Source organism: Scyliorhinus canicula, chromosome 13, assembly GCF_902713615.1.
Source record: "Scyliorhinus canicula chromosome 13, sScyCan1.1, whole genome shotgun sequence".
In the NCBI taxonomy this organism is placed as follows: Eukaryota; Metazoa; Chordata; class Chondrichthyes; order Carcharhiniformes; family Scyliorhinidae; genus Scyliorhinus; species Scyliorhinus canicula.
The window spans coordinates 46103068-46127576 of NC_052158.1; the positions used below are offsets into that span (position 1 = coordinate 46103068).

The 24509-nt window shown below is 48.5% G+C and overlaps 3 protein-coding genes across 4 annotated transcripts in view; 1 reads left to right on the plus strand and 2 right to left on the minus strand.

Moving 5' to 3' along the window:
• Positions 1-24509, minus strand: part of LOC119975587 — a 639245-nt gene that overhangs the window by 579356 nt on the left and 35380 nt on the right. The window lies entirely within an intron of this gene.
• LOC119976646 (zinc finger protein 2-like) overlaps positions 1-24509 on the plus strand; it is a 482048-nt gene that overhangs the window by 205057 nt on the left and 252482 nt on the right. The window lies entirely within an intron of this gene.
• Positions 138-18636, minus strand: LOC119976683 (zinc finger protein 271-like). Of its 2 annotated transcripts, XR_005462963.1 has the most exons (3): positions 18512-18636; positions 15340-17743; positions 138-592 (listed from the first exon to the last, which is right to left on the minus strand). XR_005462963.1 is itself a non-coding variant. In XM_038817382.1 (2 exons), exon 2 carries the CDS (start codon positions 17308-17310, stop codon positions 16291-16293), a length of 1020 nt encoding a protein of 339 aa, XP_038673310.1. In that variant the 5' UTR covers positions 17311-17743; positions 18512-18636; the 3' UTR covers positions 14490-16290. The 2 variants fall into 2 exon arrangements, 1 of the variants encoding a protein (XP_038673310.1); XM_038817382.1 differs by lacking the exon at positions 138-592 and having other exon boundaries at positions 14490-17743.

Below are 24509 nucleotides of genomic sequence, written 5' to 3' on the forward strand. Positions count from 1 at the left end.
CAACTTAGGCTGACCGCACTGCACGTATGCAAATTCCCCCAGAACAGCTGATCAGTAGCTCTGCTCTGCTGCCCTCTGCTGGAGGGCAGCAGAGCAGTTTCTTCTCTCAGACAATAGTCAGGCTGGAATTCTTTACTGTAGAGGCTGGAGTGTTAAAAACATAAGACACTCCGCAGTGCAGGAGGCCATTCAGCGCATCGAGTCTGTACCCTCTGAAAGAGCACCCCACCTAGGCCCACTTCTCCACACTAGCCCCACAACTCCACCCGACCCGCACATCTTTGGAGCATGTTCAAGGCCGAGATATGGTTTTAATGAGGAAGGGAACCAAGGGTTGAGGCAAGAAAGTGGAGTTGAGGATAATCACATTAGATTAGTCATTATCTCATTGAATGGAGGAGCAGACTTAATGAGCCAAATGGCCTACTTCTGCTCCTATCTGTTATGGTCTTATATCTGATCCATTGGTTATCGTGGGGTTGGAGAGGCCAAACAGCTTCTTCATGAACTCCTCCTGTTCCGTCAGCTCCTTGATGTACGGAATCCACCCTCCAGTCAACGAGTGCTCCTGGGCATTATGGGTCAGCTTTGCCTAAAGGAAGAAATGACAATGAAAAAGAAATCACGGTCCAGACTTTGCTGTGCTGTCTTGTGACACATTTCACGAGTGTTAAGGACAGTTTTCAGCCTGCACCCAGGGGGACAAACAATAAGAGATATATCTCATGACAAAGTCTGAGCCATCTCCAGGGCAGCTACATTTGCAACAGCTCAAATTTAGTAAACAAAAACAGTGATCTTTCTGCATTTTCTTTTTCTTAACTAAATTTAGAGTACGCAATTCTTTTCTTCCCCATTAATTGGGCAATTTAGTATGGCCAATCAACCTACCTTGCACATCTTTTTGGACTGTGGGGGTGAGACCCATACAGACACTGGGAGAACGTGCAAACTTTACATGGATAGTGACCCGGGTCCTCCATGCCATGAGACAGCAGTGCTAACCACTGTGCCACCCCTTTCTGCATTTTTCAACTCAAAGGATTTTAAATTTCAAAAATGAACACATATATACATATTTGGTGATTTATGCACATCACCAACAATCTGTACTGGTCCACCCATGTTGACGCTATGACCAAGAAAGCACAACAGTGCCTACACTTTCTCAGGAAAGTAAGAAAATTTGGCATATCTACATTGACTTCTGCCAACCTTTACAGATGCACCATAGAAAGCTTACAATCCGGCTGCATCGCAGCCTGGTGTGGCAACTGCTCAGCCCAAGACTGTAAGAAACTACAGAGTGTCATGAACACCACCTAGTCCATCACATGAACACGCCTCCCATCCACTGACTCTGTCTACACCTCCCGCTGCCTTGGGAAACCAGGCAGCATAATTAAAGACCCCTCCCGCCTGGCTTATTCACTCTTCCAACTTCTTCCATCGGGCAGGAGATACAAACATCAGATTCAAAAACAGCTTCTTCCCCGCTGTTACCAGATTCCTAAACGACCCTCTTATGGACTGATCTGATCTCTTCAGACATCCTCTCTACTGAGTATAATCATAGAATTTACAGTGCAGAAGGAGGCCATTCAGCCCATCGAGTCTGCACCGGTTCTTGGAAAGAGCACCCTACCCAAGGTCCACACCTCCACCCTATCACCATAACCTAGTAACCCCACCCAACACTAAGGGAAATTTTGGACACTAAGGGCAATTTAGCATGGCCAATCCACCTAACCTGCACATCTTTGGACTGTGGGAGGAAACCGGAGCACCCAGAGGAAACCCACGCACACATGGGGAGAATGTGCAGACTCCACACAGACAGTGACCCAAGCCGGAATCGAACCTGGGACCCTGGAGCTGTGAAGCAATTGTGCTAACCACAATGCTACCATGCTGCCCATATGCTTCACCCGATGCCTGTGTCTATATATTTTCATTATGTATTTTATGTTTGCCCTGTGTATTTTCTATTCATGTATGGAATGATCTGTTGAACTGTGCACAGAACAATACTTTTCACTGTACCCGGTACACGTGACAATAAACCAATCCAATCCAATCCAATTAAATTATTGTTGCTTCACAGCACCAGGGTCCCGGGTTCCATTCCCGGCTTGGGTCACTGTCTGAGCGGAGGCTGCACGTTCTCCCCGTGTCTGCGGGGGTTTCCTCCGGATGCTCAGGTTTCTTCCCGCAAGACGTGCTTGGTAGGTGAATTGGACATTCTGAATTCTTGCTCAGTGTAACCGAACGGGTGTGACGACTAGGGGATTTTCACAGTGACTTTATTGCAGTGTTAATGCGAGCCTACTTGTGACACTAATAAAGATTATTATAAATTGACCTTCTTGAAATGATTGGACTGATGATGGGAGTGTTTGGCGACAGATACTGCTGAGACAGACAGTGATTTGGAAGGACGCTCTCCTGTGTGAGCACTGGAGGGTAAAGAACACAGACAACTCCCCGTATAAGGGAATGTGCTGGGGTCTGATGACTGTGGGAATGATTGGTTGCACAGCTTGCATATAAATGGTTTCTCACCAGTTGAATGAATTGGTGTATGGAGAGAGCCAATGAGTGGGGAAATGATTTGTCACATGTATATGTGAATATATAGGTGTACACAGATGCCAATGAGTATGGGAATAATTAGTCCCATACCTTACATGGTCAGGATTTCTTCCCTGTGTGAACACATTGGTGTGATAGAATATGGGAGGATCGGATGAAAGCTTTCTTGCAAAAATCACACTGGAACAGTTTATCTGTTTCCCGTGTGAATGTGTCGGTGTTTACAGTGGGTCGATGAATCCACAAATGATTTGACCACACAGGAAAAACCCTTCACGCGCTATGTGTGTGACAATTCATTCTCTGTGTCACCGACTCTCCGTAGACACAGAGGCAATCACATGGGAGAAACCGTTCACGGGTGATGTGTTTAACAAATCATCTGCAGATTCATCAATCACAAACCTCACACTGGAATTGTTTCCCCGTATGTGTCTGCCCTTGTGCTAATGATGGTTGAAGCAGATGCACTTTGTGTGTTAGGAGATTTTACGATCTTGTGGAGCTCTCCCCCACACAAAAAAAACTGACAGTTCAATAGCTTGTAGGAATGAATCAGTGGCAGAATCCAGGGAAATTCTGCAGGTGAGGGTAGAGAAGGCAGAGGTGGTGTTGGAGCCAGAGAGGATAAATAAGGTATTTAAGGCTATCTACGACGGCTATTGTAGGGCTGAGCCAATGGCTGAGGCAGAGAATATGGGAGGTTTCTGGGTGTGTTGGAGTTCACAAAGTTGGAGAAGGCATTGGAGGAGCCATTGGGGCTGCGTTGGAGGAGCCATTGGGGCTAAGGGAGATGATGGAGTGTATTAGCAGAACATAGTGGGGGAAGGCCCCGGGGCCGGACAGCTTTCCGGTGGGATTTTACAAGCAGTTTGTGACGGAGTTGCCCCCCCCCCCCCCCCCACCTCAACCTGGTGGGTATGTTTACTGAGGTGGTGAAAAGGGAGGGCTGCCGACTACGATAGTTGATGCAGAAAAAGGGGAAGAACCCACTACATGCCATTTTGCTGCTAAACACGGATGTGAAAGTCCTGGTGAAGGTGTTGCCCTGTAGGTTGCAGGTCTGGACCCAGTGGTGGTTTCTGAAGACCAAACGGGTTTTGTGAGGGGAGGCAGCTCTACGTAACATTAAGAGGTTGCTGAATGTAATTATGACTATGGCAGGGGGACAGGAGCCAGAGGTGATTGTGTTCATGGGCACGGAGAAGGCATTCGACCGGGTAGAGAGGAGGTAGCTGTGTGAGGTTCAGGGAAGGTTTGGGTTTGGACTGAAATTTGTGATGCGAGTTCGATTGTTGGATGTGTCCTTGAAGGTGGCAAGGGAGCAGGTAGGTATCTGGGGATTCAAATAATGCATGAGTGGGACTAAAGATGAATGTGCTGCCAAGATTCCTGTTCACTTTTCAGTCGCTTCTGATTTTTCATCCCCGAGGCCTTCCCTAAGGTGGAAGCGCTGGTCTTGGAATGTGTGCGCGCAGGGAAGGTGCCTCTTTCTGCAGGAGACCCACCTCTGCATAAAGGACGAGATTAGGCTAAGGGATGAAATTAAATGAAATGAAAATCGCTTACTGTCACGGGTAGGCTTCAATGAAGTTACTGTGAAAAGCCCCTAGTCGCCACATTCCGGCGCCTTTTCGTGGAGGCTGTTACAGGAATCGAACCGTGCTGTTGGCCTGCCTCAGTCTGCTATCAAAGCCAGCGATTTAGCCCAGTGTGCTAAACAGCCCATTGGATGGAGAGGTTTTCCACTCTGGTTGGATTCAAAGTCGCGGGGGTGGCCATTTTGATGAGCAAGAAAATGTGGTTTGTGAGCATGAAGGAAGTGAGGGACCCGGGTGGGAGATATGCGATGTTGAGTGGGGTATTAAGAGGGGACACCGAATTGGGACGATGTAGGTTTTATGTGAGGGGTTGCTGGCCAAGCACAGGAAGAAGGGAGTATTCCTTTTTCTCACATGTTTATAGGGTGAATTCAATAAGCAACTTTTTTGCAGTGAGTTGGGAGGTTTTGGTTTGGGTGAAGGGGGCAGAGTACGCGGGGATAGTAATCTCGACCATGCGCCCCATTGGTTGCATTTCGGCTTAGATCGGGACGGGAGCAGGTGGCCGGGTGGAGGATAGATTTGGTTTTGTTGGCCGATAGAGGGTTGTGCAATGAAGTGCGGGCTCTGATTAAAGATTAGGTAGAGAACCAAAACAGGGAGATGTTGGCAGCCAGATTTTGGGAAGCACTAAAAGCAGTGGTCTGGGTAGATTATCTCGTTCAAGGCACATGTGGCTGGGAAAAGGAGAGACGAATATGAACTACTAATGAACAAGATAGTGGAGGTAGACAGGGAGTACTCAAGGGCACCCACCACGGATTGGCGAAGAAACAATTGCTGGGGCAATTCGATAGGTTGACAATGGGGAGGGCAAGTTGGGTGCAGTACCAATACGGGAAGAAGGTGAGTCGAATACGCATCAGCTACGAAGGCAGGCCACGCCCAGGGAAATATTGAAGATACGGACGGGGCAGGGGATGTGGTGTCGGAGCCAGGGAAGCTGATTGCAGGATGCGTACCTATCAATGGCTTGTAACGTTTTCTCACAAAATACCTTGTTGGCGTGGAGGTCCAACTTTCAGGTGGGGCTCTGGTCCCGGCCCGTCTCCAATATTACATCCACATAGTGTGCTGCATGGTCTGAGATTACGATTGCAGAGTATTCCGTCCCGACCACACCTGGAAACACCAATTTGTCCACTACAAAGAAGTCGACCGAGGAGTATACTTTGAGGACTTGGGAGAACTCCTTCTCCCTCTGATGGTGGAACCCCCATCTGCTTCATGAAAGGCGTTCAGTTCTCTTGTCATAGCCGATAATTTCCCTGATTTGGGGCTGGATTTGTCTGTCCTTGGGTGCTGTACACAGTTGAAGCATCCCCCCATGGTGAGTTGCTGAGAATTTAGTCGGGGATTTCTGCCATGGGCTTTTTGACTAAGTCAGCGTCATCCCAATTGGGGGCATACACATTTAGAAGCACCACTGGTGCCCCTTCCAGGGCATCGTTAACTATTACATACCACCCGCCCCCCTACCCTGTGTCCGTCACCATATTCGTTGCTGTAAAGGCCGTCCTTTTGCTAAACAGTATGCCCGCCCATCTCGCCCTCGTCCCATGGCACACTTGGTAGGCTTGTCCTTCCAACGTTTTCTTACCCTCATTTGGTCCTTCTCCCTCAGGTGTGACTCCTGGAGGAAGACTATGTCGGCCCTCAGGCTTTTCAGATGGGCGAATACTCTGGATCTTATCACTGGGCCGTTAAGTCCCCCGACATGCCAGGTGACTATTATGGTGGGGTGGTTTCTGTTCCCCACCCTCCTGCGGGATCAGCCCTACTTACTAGGTGGACATGATCCTGCAGGCCAAAGTTTCCTTTGCTTGTGGGCCACCTAAGATGGCCACTGTTGTCTTCTTTGTTTTGGCCGCTTCCATGTGTGAACTGTTGGAACCAGCATTCTACCCTCCCCCCAATTCCCTCCCCCATCTAGTTCCCAATTCCCTCTGAGCCCATCTGTCCTTGCCGTTCCCCTTACCCCATATCCCTGTTGCCTTCCCCCTTTACCCGTACCCCTTTAGCCTTCTCCCCTCTCCCCCCCCCCCCCCCCCCACCCCTTTCTCCCAGGCACTCTCCCTTTCAGGAGTTGTGCCCGGCTCTCCTCTCACTTTTGCGCACTAGCATATTTGCCAGCATGGTGGCTGTCCCCTGGGAGCAGCTCCTCCTACCTGTCGCCCATTTTATTCTCTTCCTTCTTGTCTCATTATACCTCTACCTTCTCCCCATCCTAAGTTGAGCAAACGTTCAGCATAGAGATCGAAGACACGTTGTTCATGGTACACACAAGTCCGCTATTGTTGTCTGCCCAGCTTGTTCTTCAGGATGAACTAGTCAGTGTCCTCCAACATGTTAAAATAATGTTCCTTATAGCCATACATTACCTAGAGTCTGGCTGCGTACAGCATTTCGAACCTTACCTTATTCTTGAATAAAGCTGCCTTGGCCCCATTAAACTCAGCCCAGCACTTGGCTAGTTCTACCCCAATGTCCTGACAGATTGTATGTCCCTCCCATCAGGAACATGTGCTTCCTGCCCAGTTCAGAATTTGCTCTCTGTCCTGATATTTGTGGAACCTGGCAATAATTGCATGTGGGGGTTCCCCTGTTTTGGGCCTTTGCTGGAGCGACCTGTGGGCCCAGTTTACCTCTGGGGGTTTGGGGAAATTTTCCTCTCTGACCGGCATTCCGAGCACCTGGGTGATGTGCTCCATCAGGTTCCCACCTCTGTGCCCTCAGGTAGTCTGACAATTCTTAAGTTCTGGTGGCGTGTCCTGTTCTCCTGATCTTCCACCTTTCCCATGAGCATTCTCTGGATCTTCACCAACCTTGCCACTTCTGCCTTGAGCGGGCCGACCCAATCACTCTGGTCTGTGGCTGAGTTTTCCAGCTCCTGTACTGTTGTCTCCTTGGTCTCCAATCTCCGCTCCATTCGTTCCAGCACCTCTTCGAAGGGGCCAGCGCGATTTCTATGGCCGACCTCACGGCCGCCATCAGATCCTCCTTGATGGAATCCCTGTGTCTTTGGAGCTCCTGTGGGCCTGTGCTCCCGCTGGTGATCTCACTCTGTCCACCTGCTGCTCTGCTTCTCTCCGCATGTCTGCGGTCTGGATCTTCCTCTCCTGACTTTTGCTGCTTTTACCGTGTTTCTGTCACTGTGACTGGTTTGAGAGCATTTCCTCCAATTGATATTAGTTTAGGATAAGGGTGGGGATGTTTTATGTTATTTTGGGTTAAAGGGCATAATTTGAATTTCCCAAGGAAGAGCCACCTAGCGTGTGACTGTTCAGCATATCACCTCCACCGGAAGTAATTGTGGATGTGGGGGTGCCAATCAAGTGGGCTGGATGGCCGAGCTTCTCGAGTGCTTCTCCAACATTCGGTCTTTTAGCTCATGGTTTGACTTCAGGCCTTTGTATTCTCAAGAGAATGACATTCAGACTTGCTGGGGGGAGAGAGAGAGTGCTCTCAAAGTGGCCTTCCGTAGAGGTTTAGTTAGATCTTTTTGGAGAGTTAATTAGATACCTTCATCCAGGTTGCAGAATCAAAAGTGAAACCAAAATGGAACCTCGTAACTCTGAAGACACTTCAGTGGGTAATTTCCAATCACCTCTTGTTAACAAGCAGAGCACAGCCTTTTTGGGTCAATTCAATGGCCATCAGCCAAATCCATCAAACCGCATCATCACTGACACTGGCCAGTCCACAATCACCAGTGCAAAATATCACAACCTTCTGGAATTTTCTGTTTGAATCAAAGGTACAGGCTTTCCTCTGCTTGAATTAAAGATCCAGGCTGCCTTAAAGACACATGTCCATGAATCATCCATGGATCAAAAATGCAATGGCAAAAATAAATGACAGGGGAAATAAGAGTACAAACAGGGTATAAACTGGAGGGACCCTTACAGCTGTCGCTGGGTCAAAATCCTGGAATCCTGTACTGTGGATTACCTACACCACATGAATTGCAGCAGTTCAACAAGGTGGCTCAGCACTGCCTTCTCAAGGGCAATTGGGGATGGGCAATAAATGCTGGTCTAGCCAATAACGTCCAAATTCTATGAATGAAGAAATAAGTTTTAACAATCTGAAGAAAATAGGAGCAAAGATCGAAACCAGAAACAATCTGTTGTCCAGGTATTCTGGATCTATGTGGGGAGCTCCTGCCACAACACTCCGGACCCCAGCAACCATCCTGTCTCTGCCACAGAGGACTGAGCGCCTGTCTGGTAAAGGACATCACACACATCTTGCTGAGACTCAACTGAACAAAACAATGTGCATCATAACTGGAAGCCTTCACTCAGCTTCACTCCCCTGGTTTGTTATCCTCACAAACATCACTCCCCCACACATCCCCTGACTGACCAGAACCCACAAAACTGTTTGAAATCTTCTGTACTGCCCCTCACTTACCCACTCCGTGATGACCTGTTCAACCCATCTACTGACCATCTGCCATCTCAGTGCTCCATATGGAGCAACCTTCCTGAGCAAGATCTCCCAGTGGATATTCTTTGGATCAAGGAATGGGAATCACGGGAATTCATGAACAAAATTCCTCGTGACAAACTCCATTTGTCGAATGGTTTTGATTTACCCCGCAGCGACTGCCCCTTGCTAAACAAGTTCAGGAACACTTGAACACTGAGGCTGACATTCCAGTGCAGTACTGAGGGAGTGTTCCACTGTCTGAATGAGTTAAACCAAGGCCTTGTCTGCCCTCTCAGGTGAATGTAAAAGATTCCATAACATTACATTGTACAAGAGCAGGGAGTTATCACTGATGTCCTGGTCGAGACAGGATCTACTCCCATTTGGAAGCAAATGGACGTATTAGCGAGAGGCAGCACGGTTATGTGAAGGGGAGGTCGTGTCTCACTAACCTGATAGAATTTTTCAAAGAGGTCACAAAGATGATTGATGCAGGTAGGGCAGTGGATGTTGTCTATATGAACTTCAGTAAGGCCTTTGACAAGGTCCCTCATGGCCGACTGGTACAAAAGGTGAAGTCACATGGGATCAGGGGTGAGCTGGCAGATGGATACAGAACTGGCTCGGTCATAGAAGGCACAGAGTAGCAATGGAAGGGTGCTTTTCTGATTGGAAGGTTGTGACTAGTGGTGTTCGTAGAATATATAAATGATTTGTAGGAAAATGTAACTGGTCTGATTAGTAAGTTTGCAGACGACACAAAGGTTGGTGGAATTGCGGATAGCGTGAGGACTGCCAGAGGATACAGCATGATTTAGATCGTTTGGAGACTTGGGCGGAGAGTTGGCAGGTGGAGTTTAATCCGGACAAATGTGAGGTAATGCATTTTGGAAGATCTAATGCAGGTAGGGAATATACAGTGAATGGTAGAACCCTCAAGAGTATTGACAGTCAGAGAGATCTAGGTGTACAGGTCCACAGGTCACTGAAAGGGGCAATACAGGTGGAGAAGGTAGTCAAGAAGCTTGCCTTCACTGGCCGGGGCATTGAGTATAAGAATTGGCAAGTCATGTGAAAATCGCTTATTGTCACAAGTAGGCTTCAAATGAAGTTACTGTGAAAAGCCCCTGGTCGCCACATTCCAGTGGCTGTTCGGGGAGGCTTGTACGGGAAATGAACCGTGCTGCTGGCCTGCTTTCAAAGCCAGCGATTTAGCCCTGTGCTAAACCTGCCCCATCCAAACCATGTTGCAGCTGTATAGAATCTTAGTTCGGCCACACTTGGAGTATAGTGTTCAATTCTGGTCGCCACACTACCAGAAGGATGTGGAGGCTTTAGAGAGGGTGCAGAAGAGATTTACCAGGATGTTGCCTGGTATGGAGGGCATTAGCTACGAGGAGCGGTTGAATAAACTTGGTTTGTTCTCACTGGAACGACGGAGGTTGAGGGGTGACCTGATAGAGGTCTACAAAATTATGAGGGGCATCGACAGGATGGATAGTCAGAGGCTTTTTCCCAGGGTAGAAGGGTCAATTACTAGGGGGCATAGGTTTAAGGTGCAAGGGGCAAGGTTTAGAGGAGATGTACGAGGCAAGTTTTTTTACACAGAGGGTAGTGGGTGCCTGGAACTAGCCGGAGGAGATGGTGGAAGCAGGGACGATAGTGACATTTAAGGGGCATCTTGACAAATACATGAATAGGATGGGAATAGAGGGATATGGACCCAGGAAGTGTAGAAGATTTTAGTTGAGATGGGCAGCATGGTCGGCACAGGCTTTGACGGCCGCAGGGCCCGTTCCTGTGCTGTACTTTTCTTTGTTTGTTCTAATATGGATCCTGCAATCAACATCACAAAAACAGATTATCTGGTCAGTATCACATTGGGGCTTGTGGGAGCTTGCTACGCATTAATTGGCTGCCGTGTTCCCAGTGACTACACTTCAGAAAGCATTGACGCCACAGCTCAATGAAAGTTGATACATAAATTAAAGTCTATCTTGGGGAAATATACTTCTTCCTGTGAACTGGAAATGATCAACCCATTGATAGAGAAAATATACCAGCCACAGTGACACTGATCAATATATTGTGTCCAGAATTCTTACTGTAGACTCCTGAGTGTTTCAGTGAATAGGAACACACCATGCTGACAAAACAGGTAGTTTGGGTTAAGGTAAAAAGTGAATTTATTCTAAGTTATAAACCTATACAGAACATTGCTAAAACAGTAGACAAACTACCTTACATCAAACTTTCAATTAACCAACTCCTCTGGGTACGAACCGCCCCTCCAGAAACTCCTCCCGGCACGAACTGCCCCTCCAGAAAGAAGTCCCCCAAACCTTCCACCCTCTTCTCCAGCCAGCCTTGAAACCTGGCATCCAATCTTGTCAGCTCAAACATGTGATAATCACAGATTGGCACCAACTTCGACAACCTTCCTAATTTAAAATGCTGCCAGAATTGTTGCAATATTTCCAATGTCATGATTATCACTGGCTTACATAAAACCTTCCCTGGAGAGAATGGAGGTGGAGGCGTCGCCAACACCCGCTACGAACCTGATTCCATCCTCACCCAAACTGCCTCCTGATCCCCACATCAGCCCAATATCTTCTCCGCATTTGCTGCCCAATAATAGAAGATGATCAAGCTTGGCAACGCCAAGCCCCCAAATCACCGGTTCCTTTGCAAGACTATTCGTCGAATACTAGCAACCTTCCCGCCCAAATAAAGGAGAAAATCTGTCTCTTTACCCCTGCAAAAAATGCGTTTGGCAAGAAAAACAGCAAGCATTGGAATAGGAACAGAAATCAAGGCAGAATGTTCATCTTCACTGAGCACACTCGGCCTGCCAAGGACAGGGAGAGGCTCTCTCACCTCTAGAGATCAGCCTTAACCCTACCCACCAGACTCGTAAAGTTTAATTTCCGAAGCGGAGCCCAATCCTGTGCTACCTGCACCCCTAAGTACCTAAAATGGGTGCCAGTCAAACGAAATGGCAACCGGCACAGATTAGCTCCCATCTCCGGCGGGGTAACCAACAAAAGACACTCTTCTCAAGATTTAACTTTTACCCAGAGAACATGCCAAACCACTTCAAACCGTTCTTTATTGTAGGGACCGGGTCCGAAATATACAGTAACATGTCGTCAGCGTAATAGGACACCCTGCGTTCCATTACCTCTCACTATCTCCCTATCACTCATCCAAATTCCTCAATGGAAATAGTTTGAATTCGTACTATGTGTGTGAACACAAGTCCTTCTGATATAATCGTCTCACCCACGACACAAACTTGGGCCCAACCCCAAACTGCTCCAACACCACAAACAAATAGTTCTACTCTACCCTGTCAAAGGCCTTTTCTGTACAGCGCCACAAAACCTTCTGCGCCACCCCCGCCTCTGGCACGGACAGAACCACATTTAACAGGCGTTGCACGTTAAACGACAACCACCTACCCTTCACAAACCCTGTTAGATCCTCCCCAACAAAGCTTGGCAGATGCTCTTACAAACTGAGTATTCACACCTTCAGCAGGATCTTAGCATCGACATTCAATCGAGAAATTGGCCGATACGACCCACGCTCCACTTGGTCCTTATCCTTCTTCAGATGGAGCGAAATAAATGCCTGCAGCATCGTCCCCGGGAGCGACCCCCGAGCCATTAAATACCTCCACTAGGAGTATGTTACGGTGGGACTTTTGTGTGTGTCGGACCGTTCTGTTATTTAGAATGTTAATATGTTAAAATTATAAATGCCTCAATAAAATGTTTCCTAAAAAATCAATGCCTCGACCTAGCAGTGGTATCAGTCGTTCGGCAAACTTTTAATAAAATTCCACTGGAAACCCATCTGGCTTTGCCCGTCTGCACGCTTCCGATTACCTTCCAAGCTTTCTCCACCCCTCCCCCAGTGGCTCTTTTAACCCTTCCCCAATCTTTCTCATCCAATGTAGGACACTCCAACCACCGCCACCCGCCACCCCCCCTCCCCCACCTGGAAAACTTCAACTCATTCTCTGGTGGTTCTTCTCGGCGTCCATTGCCACCACTACCTCCACCTCTCTACCCGCCGGGGGCATCATTATCACATTGAGCAATCTCCTCAGATTGGCCGCCAGCTGCCTACCTTTCACGAACCCCGTTTGATCCTCCCCAATCACCTCCGGTACACAGTCCTCCATTCTACCCGCCAGTACCTTTGCCAGGAGCTTGGCGTCTACATTAATCAGGGAGATTGGCCTGTAGGACCCGCACACCTCCGGGTCTTTACCCCGCTTCAATATCAGAGATATGGTGGCTTGTGACATTGTTGGCGGCTTGGTCCCTCTGTCCCTTGCCTCATTGAAAACCCTCGCCAAGACCGGGCCCACCAGCTCCGAGAACTTCCTATAAAACTCTACTGGGTATCCATCCGGCCCCGGGGACTTCCCCGACTGCATGGCCTTTAGGCCCCCCAATACCTCCTCTACTCTAATCGGGGCTGTCTGGTGGTTCTGACCAATACAATCTCTCATAGAATGACTCAAACACCCCTTCTCAGATGCGGCCCCTTGCCCACCTCCCACATCATCCCCCCCAGCCACCTTGCCCTCCGCAGCTGGCGCATCACCTTATCGATGGTCACCAGATTTTACTGCGTCTGCAGCATCTTTCTATTAGCCAATAGTTCGGGGGCTGGGGTCCTCCGCATATTTCCCAACCACCTCCAGCCGCTGATGCTCCTCCCCATCGGCCTGTACCTTATAGGCAATTATTTCTTCTCACACCACTACCTTCAACGCTTCTCAGAGTACTGAGGGAAAGACCTCTCCATTTTTGTTACACTCTACATACTCATCAATTGCCCTCGCTACTCTCACACAGAACCCCAGATGTGCTAAACTCTAAGCCGGCCATTTGCCCCTCTCTCGCACCACATCGGCCAAGTGCAGGGCATGATCTGAAACAACAATTGCAGAATATTCTGCTCCCCGAACCCCAGAAACAGACGTCTTCCCATAATAAAGAAATCAATGTGCGATTAGACCTTATGCACCAGCAAGAAAAAGGAGCACTCCATGCCTCACGGGTGCAAATACCGCCACGTATCCCCCCCCCCCAATCTCCATCATAAATGCCGCCAACACCTTCGCCTACTCCCATCTGAAGGGGCGAAGACCAGCTTGGAGCGTCCACCTTCGGATCCAAGACTGTATTCCAATCAACCCCCCACCCCCCCAAAAGGAACAATTGACGCAGATCCATTTCCGCGATTGCCGCCTCCACCACCTTCAACATCCCAATTTGGAGCGTAAACATGCCTCAAAACTATCTACCTGCTGTCCAGCACCCCCAAGAAGATCATATATCTGCCCCCTGATCCGGCACCATTTTCTGCACCTGACATCGGACTTTCTTATTGATCCGGATTGCCACACCGCGCCCTACTGTCAAAACCAGAGTGAAATATCTGGCTTATCCAACCCTTATGGAGCCTTACCTGTTCCTTCACCTGCAACTGAGTTGCCTGCAACAGCACCACATCGGTCCTCAAGCTCTTCAAAGCAGCAATGACTTCTGCCCGTTTTACAGGGTCCCCCAGTCCCACATATGCCACGTCGCCAACCGAATCAGAGGTCTCTCACTCTTCCCCCCCCGCCACGCCACCCACCCCCGGATCAACTATCACCCCCACAGGGGATGCTCCCGCCCACCATACACTAACCAGCAAGCCCCACCTAAGATGGCACCTTGCTCCACCCATCAGATAGGACAAAGAATTCACATCAGTTACCGTCAGCAACCGATCCCTTCCCTATTCCAACCCCCCCCGTCCCCCCCCGTCCCCCCCCGGGCCACTTATTCTCAAAACTGCTCCTATCTCCACCACTCCCACCCCCACTCCCCCATCACCCAAAACAATTTTCAACCAACAATTGACAATACCATAATACAATAAATAAAGAGCCTCCCCCAACATTGTCGAAAAGAACTCTATCGGCCTCCACCCTTCACAACCTCAGGCAGACCCACAGTCCGTAAATTCAGCTAACGGGACTTGTTTTCCAAGTCCCCGACCCTTGCTCTCAGGTCCTTATTATTGACCTCCACCTTCAGCAGCTCGGCCTCCAGAAAAGCAAGCTGGTTACTGTGCCTCAATAGCACTGCGTCCACCCCCTTCAACACCTCACCATATTCCCACATTGTCTTCAATGTCCTTCCAACTGCCCTTAATCGGGGCCAACGAGTCCTCCACCAACTAGTTAAGCCTCTCCAGCAATTCCCTCCCATGCCACTCGAAATGCTTGCTGAACTGCTTCGCAAACTCAGCCACCATCACCTCCGCCAGGGCTTCCATCGTTACTGCAGCAGCCCCACCCAGAGAGCTCACCACCACCATCTTTCCCCCCACAGCACTCCGACTGAACTAGACCCTACTGGCAGACTAGCACTACTCCTTTCTTCAAAGTATTCCTTCTATGATTCTTAGACATCCTCTCATAACCAACTTTGAATTGGGATAGGTTTCCATGTGCATTCTCCCCCACATTGGGGTGAAAAAGACCACAAACTGAGGTTCAGCTGAGAGCTACCCAATCTGCGACCTCCTCTTACATGTCGTCATCGGAAGTCACCCCTTAATTTGAGGTTAACGACTACTCAGGGTCCCGAGTTTCTGCCATATGTCTTCAAGTGACTGATTGGGCAGATTCTCGACTCACAGATCTTTGTGCACATGGGCAGGACATCCCATGTGTTGGTGTGATCCGGACAGCAGGATTTGCTTCATTTTCTTTCCCTGTTTGTTGGTGCTCTGCCTCATCATTAAGGTGTTGGGACTCAACAGTGTGATGGGGTTTGATGGACTAGTTTCCCATTCTGAACGATGGACAAAGGTTCCTCCCAGCTGTTAATGTCAATGCTGCTGCATTTCAAGAAGAGTTTCCAAGTGTCATTATGGAGATTTCTTTGTCCTCTGGAATGTTGGCCATTTGAGAGAACAGGAGCTAGTGGGACAGATGGTTTTTAGCCATGCGGACAGTGTCCAATACGTTGATGATCATTGCGCAGGACCTTTTCCTGAATGTTTATACTTCAAAACAGATACTGGAATTTGTTTGATGCTCCTGCCATTGAATCCAGAGGATTCTGCAGAGACATTGCTGAAGGAGTTTCTCTCACGCTTCTATGTACTGCACATACACAGTCCGGGTCTCAAGACAGTTTTGGTGTGTGGAACGACAACTGCTCTGTAAACTTGGGACTTGTGCTGTTTTAATTCTTCAATTTGAATGGGATGTGTGCATCACTGGCAAGGAAAATATTTGTTGCACACCCCTCATTGGACTTGAGAAGATGGTGGTGAGCTGCCTTCTTGAACCTCTGCAGTCCGAACTTTATTAAGAACTCACCGGTACCGATAGGGTTTTGTCCCTATGGGAGTATGTTGCTGGACCAGGAGATACAATGACAGTGTGAAAGCCTCGTCACACACCTCACACTAGAATGCTTTCTCACCCAGTGTGGATCCATTGGTCCTTCATCAGATCAGAGAAGTGGGTGAAAGCCTTGTCACAAACATCACAGAGTTTGTCACTGTCTGAATCCTCTGGTGAACCAGCAGGGCTTGAAGATTTTACAGTACCTTTATGACAAACCACACACATGAATAGTTACTGCCCTGTGTGGATCCTCTGATGGAGCAGGAGGCACGACGACTGTGAGAACGATTTGTCGCACATCTTGCACTCGAACTGTTTCTCCCTAGTGTGGATGCGTCGGTGTTTCACGAGCGGCGATGACCACGTGAAGGCTTTGTTGCACATCTCGCACTTGAAGGGTTTCTCCCCAGTGTGAATACGTTTGTGTGCGTGGAGATCTGAGGAGCGTGAGAATGATTTGTCACACACCTCACATGTGAAGGGTTTCTCCCCTGTGTGAATCCTCCAATGCATCAGGAGCTCAGATGAGCGGGTGAAGGCTTTGTTACAAACCTCACACTTGAAGGGTTTCTCCCCCGTGTGAATCCTCTGGTGTCTCAGGAGAACGGAGGAGCGGGTGAAAGCCTTGTCACAAATGTCACACTTGAAGGGTTTCTCCCCCGTGTGAATCCTTTGGTGTATCAGGAGGGTTGAGGACATCACAAAAGCTTTATCACAAACATTGCATGTGAATGGTTTCTCCCCTGTGTGAATGCGTTGGTGTGTGCGGAGGTTTGCTAACTGAGAGAATGACTTGTTGCACACATCGCACGTGAATGGCTTCTCCCCTGTGTGAGTTCTCCGGTGCCTCAGGAGATCACAGGAGTGGGTAAAAGCCATTTCACAAACATCACATCTGAAGTGTTTCTCCCCTGCGTGAATTCTCTGGTGTCTCAGGAGAACAGAGGAGTGCGTAAAAGCCTTTTGACAAACCTCACAACTGAAGTGTTTCTCTCCTGTGTGAATCTTCTGGTGTCGCAGGAGTCTCGAAGATGTCGGAAAAGCCTTGTTGCAAATTTCACACTTAAAAGGTTTCTCCCCTGTGAGGGTTCTCTGGTGGTCTGGGAGGTACAATGATTGTGTGAATGATTTGTTACATACATCACAACTGAGTGGCTTCTCCCCAGTGTGGAAGCATTGGTGCTGCACCAGGTTCGAGAACTGTGTGAAATCTCGTTCACAAACCTCACTCTTGAATGGCTTCTCCTCCATGTGGCTGTTTGAAACCGCACCTCAAGTATTGAGAGACTTGCGAGCTTGTGGAGTGCTCCTCACACATGAGCAGACCCTCACCTGCAAGAATGAGTCAAGTGGTTAATGAGGCTCAATGAATGACTGAAGCTCTCACCACACCTTTAGCCCACTCACACTTCTTTGCAGCCTCACCCTGACCGATCATCTACAGCTGAACCATTGGTAGATTGGTTCTGACAGAAGGTCCACACCTGACCAGTTTTCAGATCGGATGATATGTCAAAGCTCCCCTGAACTGACCGATTTCCAGACGGTGGTTTCACTGCTCAACCGTCTCGGTGTTGGGCAATGCTGTGAAGACTCTGGATGTCGACCCATTGTTGTTCCTTGGGTGAATGTCAAGATCCACCTGTGGTGTCTATCCTCTCTGGTGCAGTATAGTGTAATCCTTCTGTAAAACACGAAATGGAAACATGATTTCCTCCAACTCCCTCTCCTCCTTTGCGAAGGGACTGACCCCTCAGTGAGATTGTTCCACAGTGAGTGTAAAGTCTGCTATTCCCTGTGTAGGGGGATCAGATGCAAGTCCTTTCTTTTTCCTCACTGGACTGTCACACATCCTCTACTTCCAGCAGGGACACTGGATAGTGACCAGTAGCAGACAACGTAGCTACTTTCTTTCCACCGCTCAGCCCATTTCCCAGGCACCATGAGAACAACACAGTCTGGCAGAGTGTAAATTGGGCTACCAATTCACTATGCGGTCGAGTCATGTTGGGAAAGGTCAGTTTTACCCTTAGTGTTTAATATAAAAAACACTCAGGAGATTAAATGGAGATTTTGAAATTTCTTCTCTTGCTTTTCCAAATTATTTGAAGAAAAGTGCTGGAAGCTAAGGAAAATATTGCGACAGTGGAGCTGATTGAATGGTTCTGGTTTATGCTGGGAAATTAGATACACTGCACTCACTCAGACTGCATATCCCAAATTCAGCTCTCACGCACAGCACTGGGCAAAACTATCAAATCCAAGCCCAGGCTTTTGGGAAATGCCGAGGCCTTCATGGAAAATCTTTAAAGAAAACATTAAAAGACATTTCAATAAATGTGTCGCTGCCCTTCCGGATAATTAGACCTCAACTTATCGTATTCAGCAATAACCCATCAACAAAACTCAGTCTGTAAATCAGAAGGGAAATGTTTCCAATAAACACCCTCACCATCCAACACAGAACCAAACAGCTCCGCGCAGCCAATGACACAGGAGGGGGCGGGGCATTACTGACTGCTCTGCCCAGTTTTGTGCAGCCGCTTTCCAGACACGCGCCCAGTCAGAACAATGTTACCACACGACATATGTCCCCGGAACCTGCGCAGTGAGGAGCGGCAGTGAAGAGGGAGGGAGCGGGAGCGCGAGCGAGCCAACCAACCAGCGGTGCCTGATGGGAGCTGTAGTGTTGCCGCGCGCAGCGGCGGTTGGCGCCCAGCGTTCGGCAGTTGGAATGTGAGGAAGCGCGAGCCCGAGCGGCTGAATCGAATTGAAAAGCAGAGATTGACCCTTGGGAGGAACCCGAGCGATGGCGGTGGGAAGATTCACCATTGCAGCAGATTCTCTGCATACAACTGAAGAGGAAAAAGCGCCCCAAGTCAGAGCAGTCCCACTGACTGCACAGCACCGAAGAGTTGCAGGATGAGGACAGTGTGGTCGGGCATGTCAAAGGCTGCAGAGAGGTTGCTTCTCTCTCCACAGATATATGCTGAGCTGAGCATTTCCAGCATTTTCTGAATGCAACATTCACAGTATTTGCCCCATTGGGTTCCAAGAACTGTGTGTACTTTAGGAAACAGTAAGAAGTCTTACAACAACAGGTTTGTTTCGAACCACTAGCTTTTGGACCTTAGCTCCTTCTTCAGGTTCACTTCTTACTGTGCTCACCCCAGTCCAACGCCGACATCTCCACATCATGGCTACCATCGACACCACTTTAGGGAAGTGGAGTCTATGGGCTGATTTGATGGAACTTTGAAAATAACAACAGTTTGTCTTCATGACTTCCTTTGGACAAATTATTTCAATTGGTGAGGTTAGGGTGGACCAACGGTCATATTTACAAGTTGTGAAAGGGCAGAACTACAGATTCATCAATCATTAAAAGTAACAAGGCAGCCCAACAAATTCATTTTATAAAAACATCAAACAAAGAGTCCATTTTTGGAGGAATAGAATTGAAAAGCAGAGAAGTGATGTTGAACTTGTCTGGAACCTTGTTTAGCCGACACTTGGAGAGCTGAGCACAGTCCAGATCAACATACTGAAAAAGGACAGAAAGGAACTGGAGAAGGTGCAAAAAAACCATTGATAAGGATGTCAGAGGGTGCAGAGAGACCTGGGTGTGCTAGTGCATGAGTCATAGAAAGTTGGTTTACAAGTGCAACAGGCGATCAAGAAGGCAAATGGAATTTTGTCCTTCATTGCTAGAGGGATGGAGTTTAAGACTAGGGAGGTTATGTTGCAATTGTATAAGGTGTTAGTGAGGCCACACCTGGAGTATTGTGTTCAGTTTTGGTCTCCTTACTTGAGAAAGGACATACTGGCACTGGAGGGTGTGCAGAGGAGATTCACTAGGTTAATCCCAGAGCTGAAGGAGTTGGATTATGAGGAGAGGTTGAGTAGACTGGGACTGTACACGTTGGAATTTAGAAGGATGAGGGGGGATCTTATAGAAACATTTAAAATTATGAAGGGAATAGATAGGATAGATGCGGGCAGGTTGTTTCCACTGGCGGGTGAAAGCAGAACTAGGGGACATAGCCTCAAAATAAGGGGAAGTAGATTTAGGACTGAATTTAGGAAGAACTTCTTCCCCCAAAGGGTTGGGAATCTATGGAATTCCTTGCCCAGTGAAGCAGTTGAGGCTCCTTCATTAAATGTTTTTAAGTTAAAGATAGATAGTTTTTTGAAGAATAAAGGGATTAAGGGTTATGGTGTTCGGGCCGGAAAGTGGAGCTGAGTCCACAAAAGATCAGCCATGATCTCATTGAATGGCGGAGCAGGCTCGAGGGGCCAGATGGCCTACTCCTGCTCCTAGTTCTTATGTTCTTATTGAGAATCGAGAGATTGTAACCATCAGGAAAGAGTGAACAGGCGAGAGTACTTTTTCCCAGAAAAAGGAAGAGTGAGGGGGGGCATCATAGAAATCTTTAAAATGATGAAATGTAAAATTAAGAATTTGGGATAAACGGAGATAAGATGTGTTGTGTTATGCTTCTTCGTGTAGCATAAGCTGCTTCCTTGATGTATGCTTTGACAAAGGAAGGTCCAGACTTTGTTATGAGTTCAATATGTTTATTGAACTATTAACACAGTTCTTAAATGAGTTTGACTCTCCTGCTAATCTAACTAGTAACTCACGTGCTGGGTGTGATGCTTCTGATCAACCCTGATGTACTCTCTAGTTGTCGGTCTGTGGAAAGAGGCAGAGCATGTGTGCCCTGTCCTTTTATATGGGTTGTGAAGTGCCCCCTTGTGGTAATGCCACCCTCTGGGTGTCCTGATTACCCATTGGCTGTATGTCTGTGTGTCATGACATCTCTGGTGCTCCCTCTAGTGGTTACTTAGCCGTAGTGTATTTACAATAACCCCTTGTGTATGTACAGTGATGCATGTCACCACAAGATGTTTCCACTTCTGTGGGGGAGTCCAAAACTAGGGTCCAGAAATGTAAGCTGGTCACTAATAAATCCAGTGAGGAATTCCAGAGAAACCACTTCTCAAAGAATGGTTACAATGTGGAACTTGCTCCCACGAAGAATGGTTGAGACAAATAGCTTTGATGCATTTGATGGGAAGCCAGGTAAGTGGATGAGGGAGAAAATAATGGAAGGATCTGCTGATAGTGAGATAAACATAGGTAGGGAGAAAGCTCATGTGGAGCATGAGCACCAGTCGAAAGCAGATAGATCAAATGATCTGTTTCTGTGCTGATGGGGTGAGTAAAAGGCTGCATATTTTGCCGACACAGGTTTACTGTTTTTTAAAAATATTTTTATTCAAGGCTTTTTACGTATTTACATGGAAATATCAGAAGACCAAAACATCAACATGAACAGAAACCACAAACCCCCAACCTCTCCCGATACCAACACCTCAACCGCACCCCGCCTTCCTAATTTTTTTCCCTCTTATCTCACCACCCACCCCCACCCTCCTTCAACCTCTGCGAAGCAAACTTGACCTTCTCCAATGCAAGAATGTTGCCAGGCCACTCAACCATAGCCCTGTCTTCGGCAGCTCTGAGTCCTGCCAACACAACAGAATCCGTGTCCGGGCTATCAGGGAGACAAAGGTCAATACATCGGCCTCTCTCCCCACCTGGAGTCCAAGATCCTCTGACACACCGAATATCGCCACACGGTGCCACCCTCACACCCAGAATTTGGGCATAACATCTGAGAACCCCTGCCAGAGCCCCCTCATTTTTGGACATGTCCAAAGCATGTGGACGGGCCTACCCTGCACACCACCCACACCTATCCTCCACCCCTGCAAAGAATTGGCTCTTCCTCACAACCATCACGTGGGCCCTTTGCACCACCTTGAATTGGATGATGCTTAACATCGCACATGACGAGGACGCGTTAACCATCCACAGGGCCTCTTTGCACGTTTCAGCCCACATCTCCCCACCCTACTGCTCCCATTTGTGCCTGATTTTCCCCACCGGAGTGCCCTCTCTTTCCATCAACTCACTGTAAATATCCGACACCCTCCTCTCCCCAATATCATCCTTCGACAACGACTTGCTCTGCAACACCGGAGGCGGCAGCCCTGGGAAGGATGGCAGCTCTTTCCACCTACAGATTATACCTAAAACCATTTTCTTTTGCCAACTCATACATCTTTTCCAACTTCTCCAGTCCCGCAAACACAACCCCCCCACAAACAAGTCCCTGTAGTCGGTGCCCACAACATGCCCTCCAAACCAAAATGTTGCATACACTGGATCCACACCCATAACACCGAAACCACCACAGGCTCACAGAGTACACAACCAGTGAGAATGGAAAGGGCGCCAACAACAGTGCCCTCAAACCCATCCCTCTACACAACGCTGCGTCCATCCCCCCCCCAACACCAAACCTTCCTCCACTGCCCATTTCCTCACCATTGCGATGTTCGCCGCCCAATAATAATTTATCAAATTCTGCAGGATTCATCCTTCCAGGAACATCCTTAACACCCGCAGGGTCATCCCAACCTGTACAAACCCCAAAAATTATCCTGTTCACCTTCTTGAAAAGGACTTGGGAACAAAGATGGGAAGGTTCTACAACACAATGAAGAACCTGGGCAGTCATTTTGACCGTCTGCACGCGCCTAGCCAGTGACATCGGCAAATATCCCATCTTGAAATCTGCCTTTGTTCCCTCCACCAGTTGTGCCAAGTTCAATTTGTGGAGCTGGCCCAGCTCCGTGCTACCTGGATTCCTAGATACCAAAAACCCGCCCCACCACCCGGAACGGCAAATTCCCTAACCTCTCCAGCCTCTCGCATTGATCGGGAAAACTTCGTTCTTCCCCGTGTTCAATTTGTACCCCGAAAACCGGCCAAATTCCCAAGACCTCCATGATCCTTTCAAAGCTGCTCAAGGGGTCCGAAATGTATAGCAACAGATTGTCCGCTTATAACGAAACTCTGCTCAGCACCCCCCTGCTCAATTTCCTTCCAACCCCTCGACGCCTTAAGCACCATTACCAACGGCTCTATCGCCAAAGTGAAAAGTAACAGAGAGAGGGCTAACCCCTGCCTCTTCCCCCCAATATAGCCCGAAATACCCCAAACTTGTTCTGGTCGTCCGAACACTCGCCATTGGTTCCCTGTACAGTAACCGAATCCAATCCATGAATCCCTGACCCAACGTGACCCAACACCTGTTACAAGTACGCCCATACACCCAATCCACCCAATCAAAGGCCTTCTTAGCATCCATTGCCACTACTACCTCTAGCTCCTGCCCCTCCGGGGGCATATAATTACTTTAAGCAGCCTGTGCACATTTGCCGACAACTGCCTTCCCTTCATAAATCCCGTCTGGTCCTCCGCTATCACCCGCGGATCACAGTCCTCTATTCCCGGCCAGCACCTTCACCAATAACTTTGCATCAACATTAGCAGCGAAATTGGGCGGTACAACCCACATTGCTGCGGGTCCTTATCTTTTTTTGAAATATTTTTATTCAAGGCATTTAACAAATATATCAGAAGAACACGTCAGCCCAATAAACAACCTCAACCCTCCAGCCCCCCTCACACCGATCCCCACCACACCCTGCCTTCCCCATTTTATCTTCCTTACCCTCCCCAAGAGCCCCACCCCCTTACTAATCCCTCAATTCTCCTCAAGGAAATCGATGAACTGTTTCCACCTCTGGCAAATCCCTCTACCAACCCTGCAGAGCGAACTTAACCTTTTCCAACCTCAGGAATTCCGGCAGGTTGCTCTCCCACCCTCGCTTTCGGCACCTCCAAGTCCCGGCACCCCAGCAAAATCCATCTCCGGGCTATCAGGGAGCCAAAGGTCAATACATCTGCCTCTCCCCCCACCTCCTGCATATTCTGACACACTTAAAATATCGCCACCTCCAGACTCTGAACCACCCCCACACCCAGCACGCCGGACATCACACTCGAAAACCTTTGCCAGAACCCCTTTGGTCTTGGACACGCCCACAACATGTGGACGTGATTCGCCACCCACACCTATCCTCTACCCCCACAAAGAACCTGCTCATCCTCGCCGCCATCATGTGGCCCTGTGCACCACTTTAAACTGGATGAGGCATAACTTCGCACACGACGAGTTCACGTTCACCCTTCGCAAGATCTGCCCATGTCCCATTCTCCACCTGCCCTTCCAGCTCCTCCCATTTGTGCTTAACATCCCACCCTCTCCATCAATTCCTTATAAATATCCGATACCCTCCCCTATTTCATCCTCTGACAAGAGCTTGTCTTGCAACACTGGAGGTGGCAGTACATGGAAGGACGGCACCTCTCTCCTCACGAAACCCCGAATCAGCAGGTACCGAAAGCCATTCCCCTTGGGAAACTCCTAAAATTCCTCGAAGTATTCCAGCCCTGAAAATTTACCCCTACACATAAGTCCCTGAAGTACTCAAACCGCACCAGCCGTCACCTCCAGAACCTCGCGCCCAGC

What these genes read in the sequence shown, in the direction of transcription:
- LOC119976683 (XM_038817382.1), bottom strand. Translation starts at nt 17,310, where the DNA reads ATGGAGGAGAAGCCATTCAAGAGTGAGGTTTGTGAACGAGATTTCACA.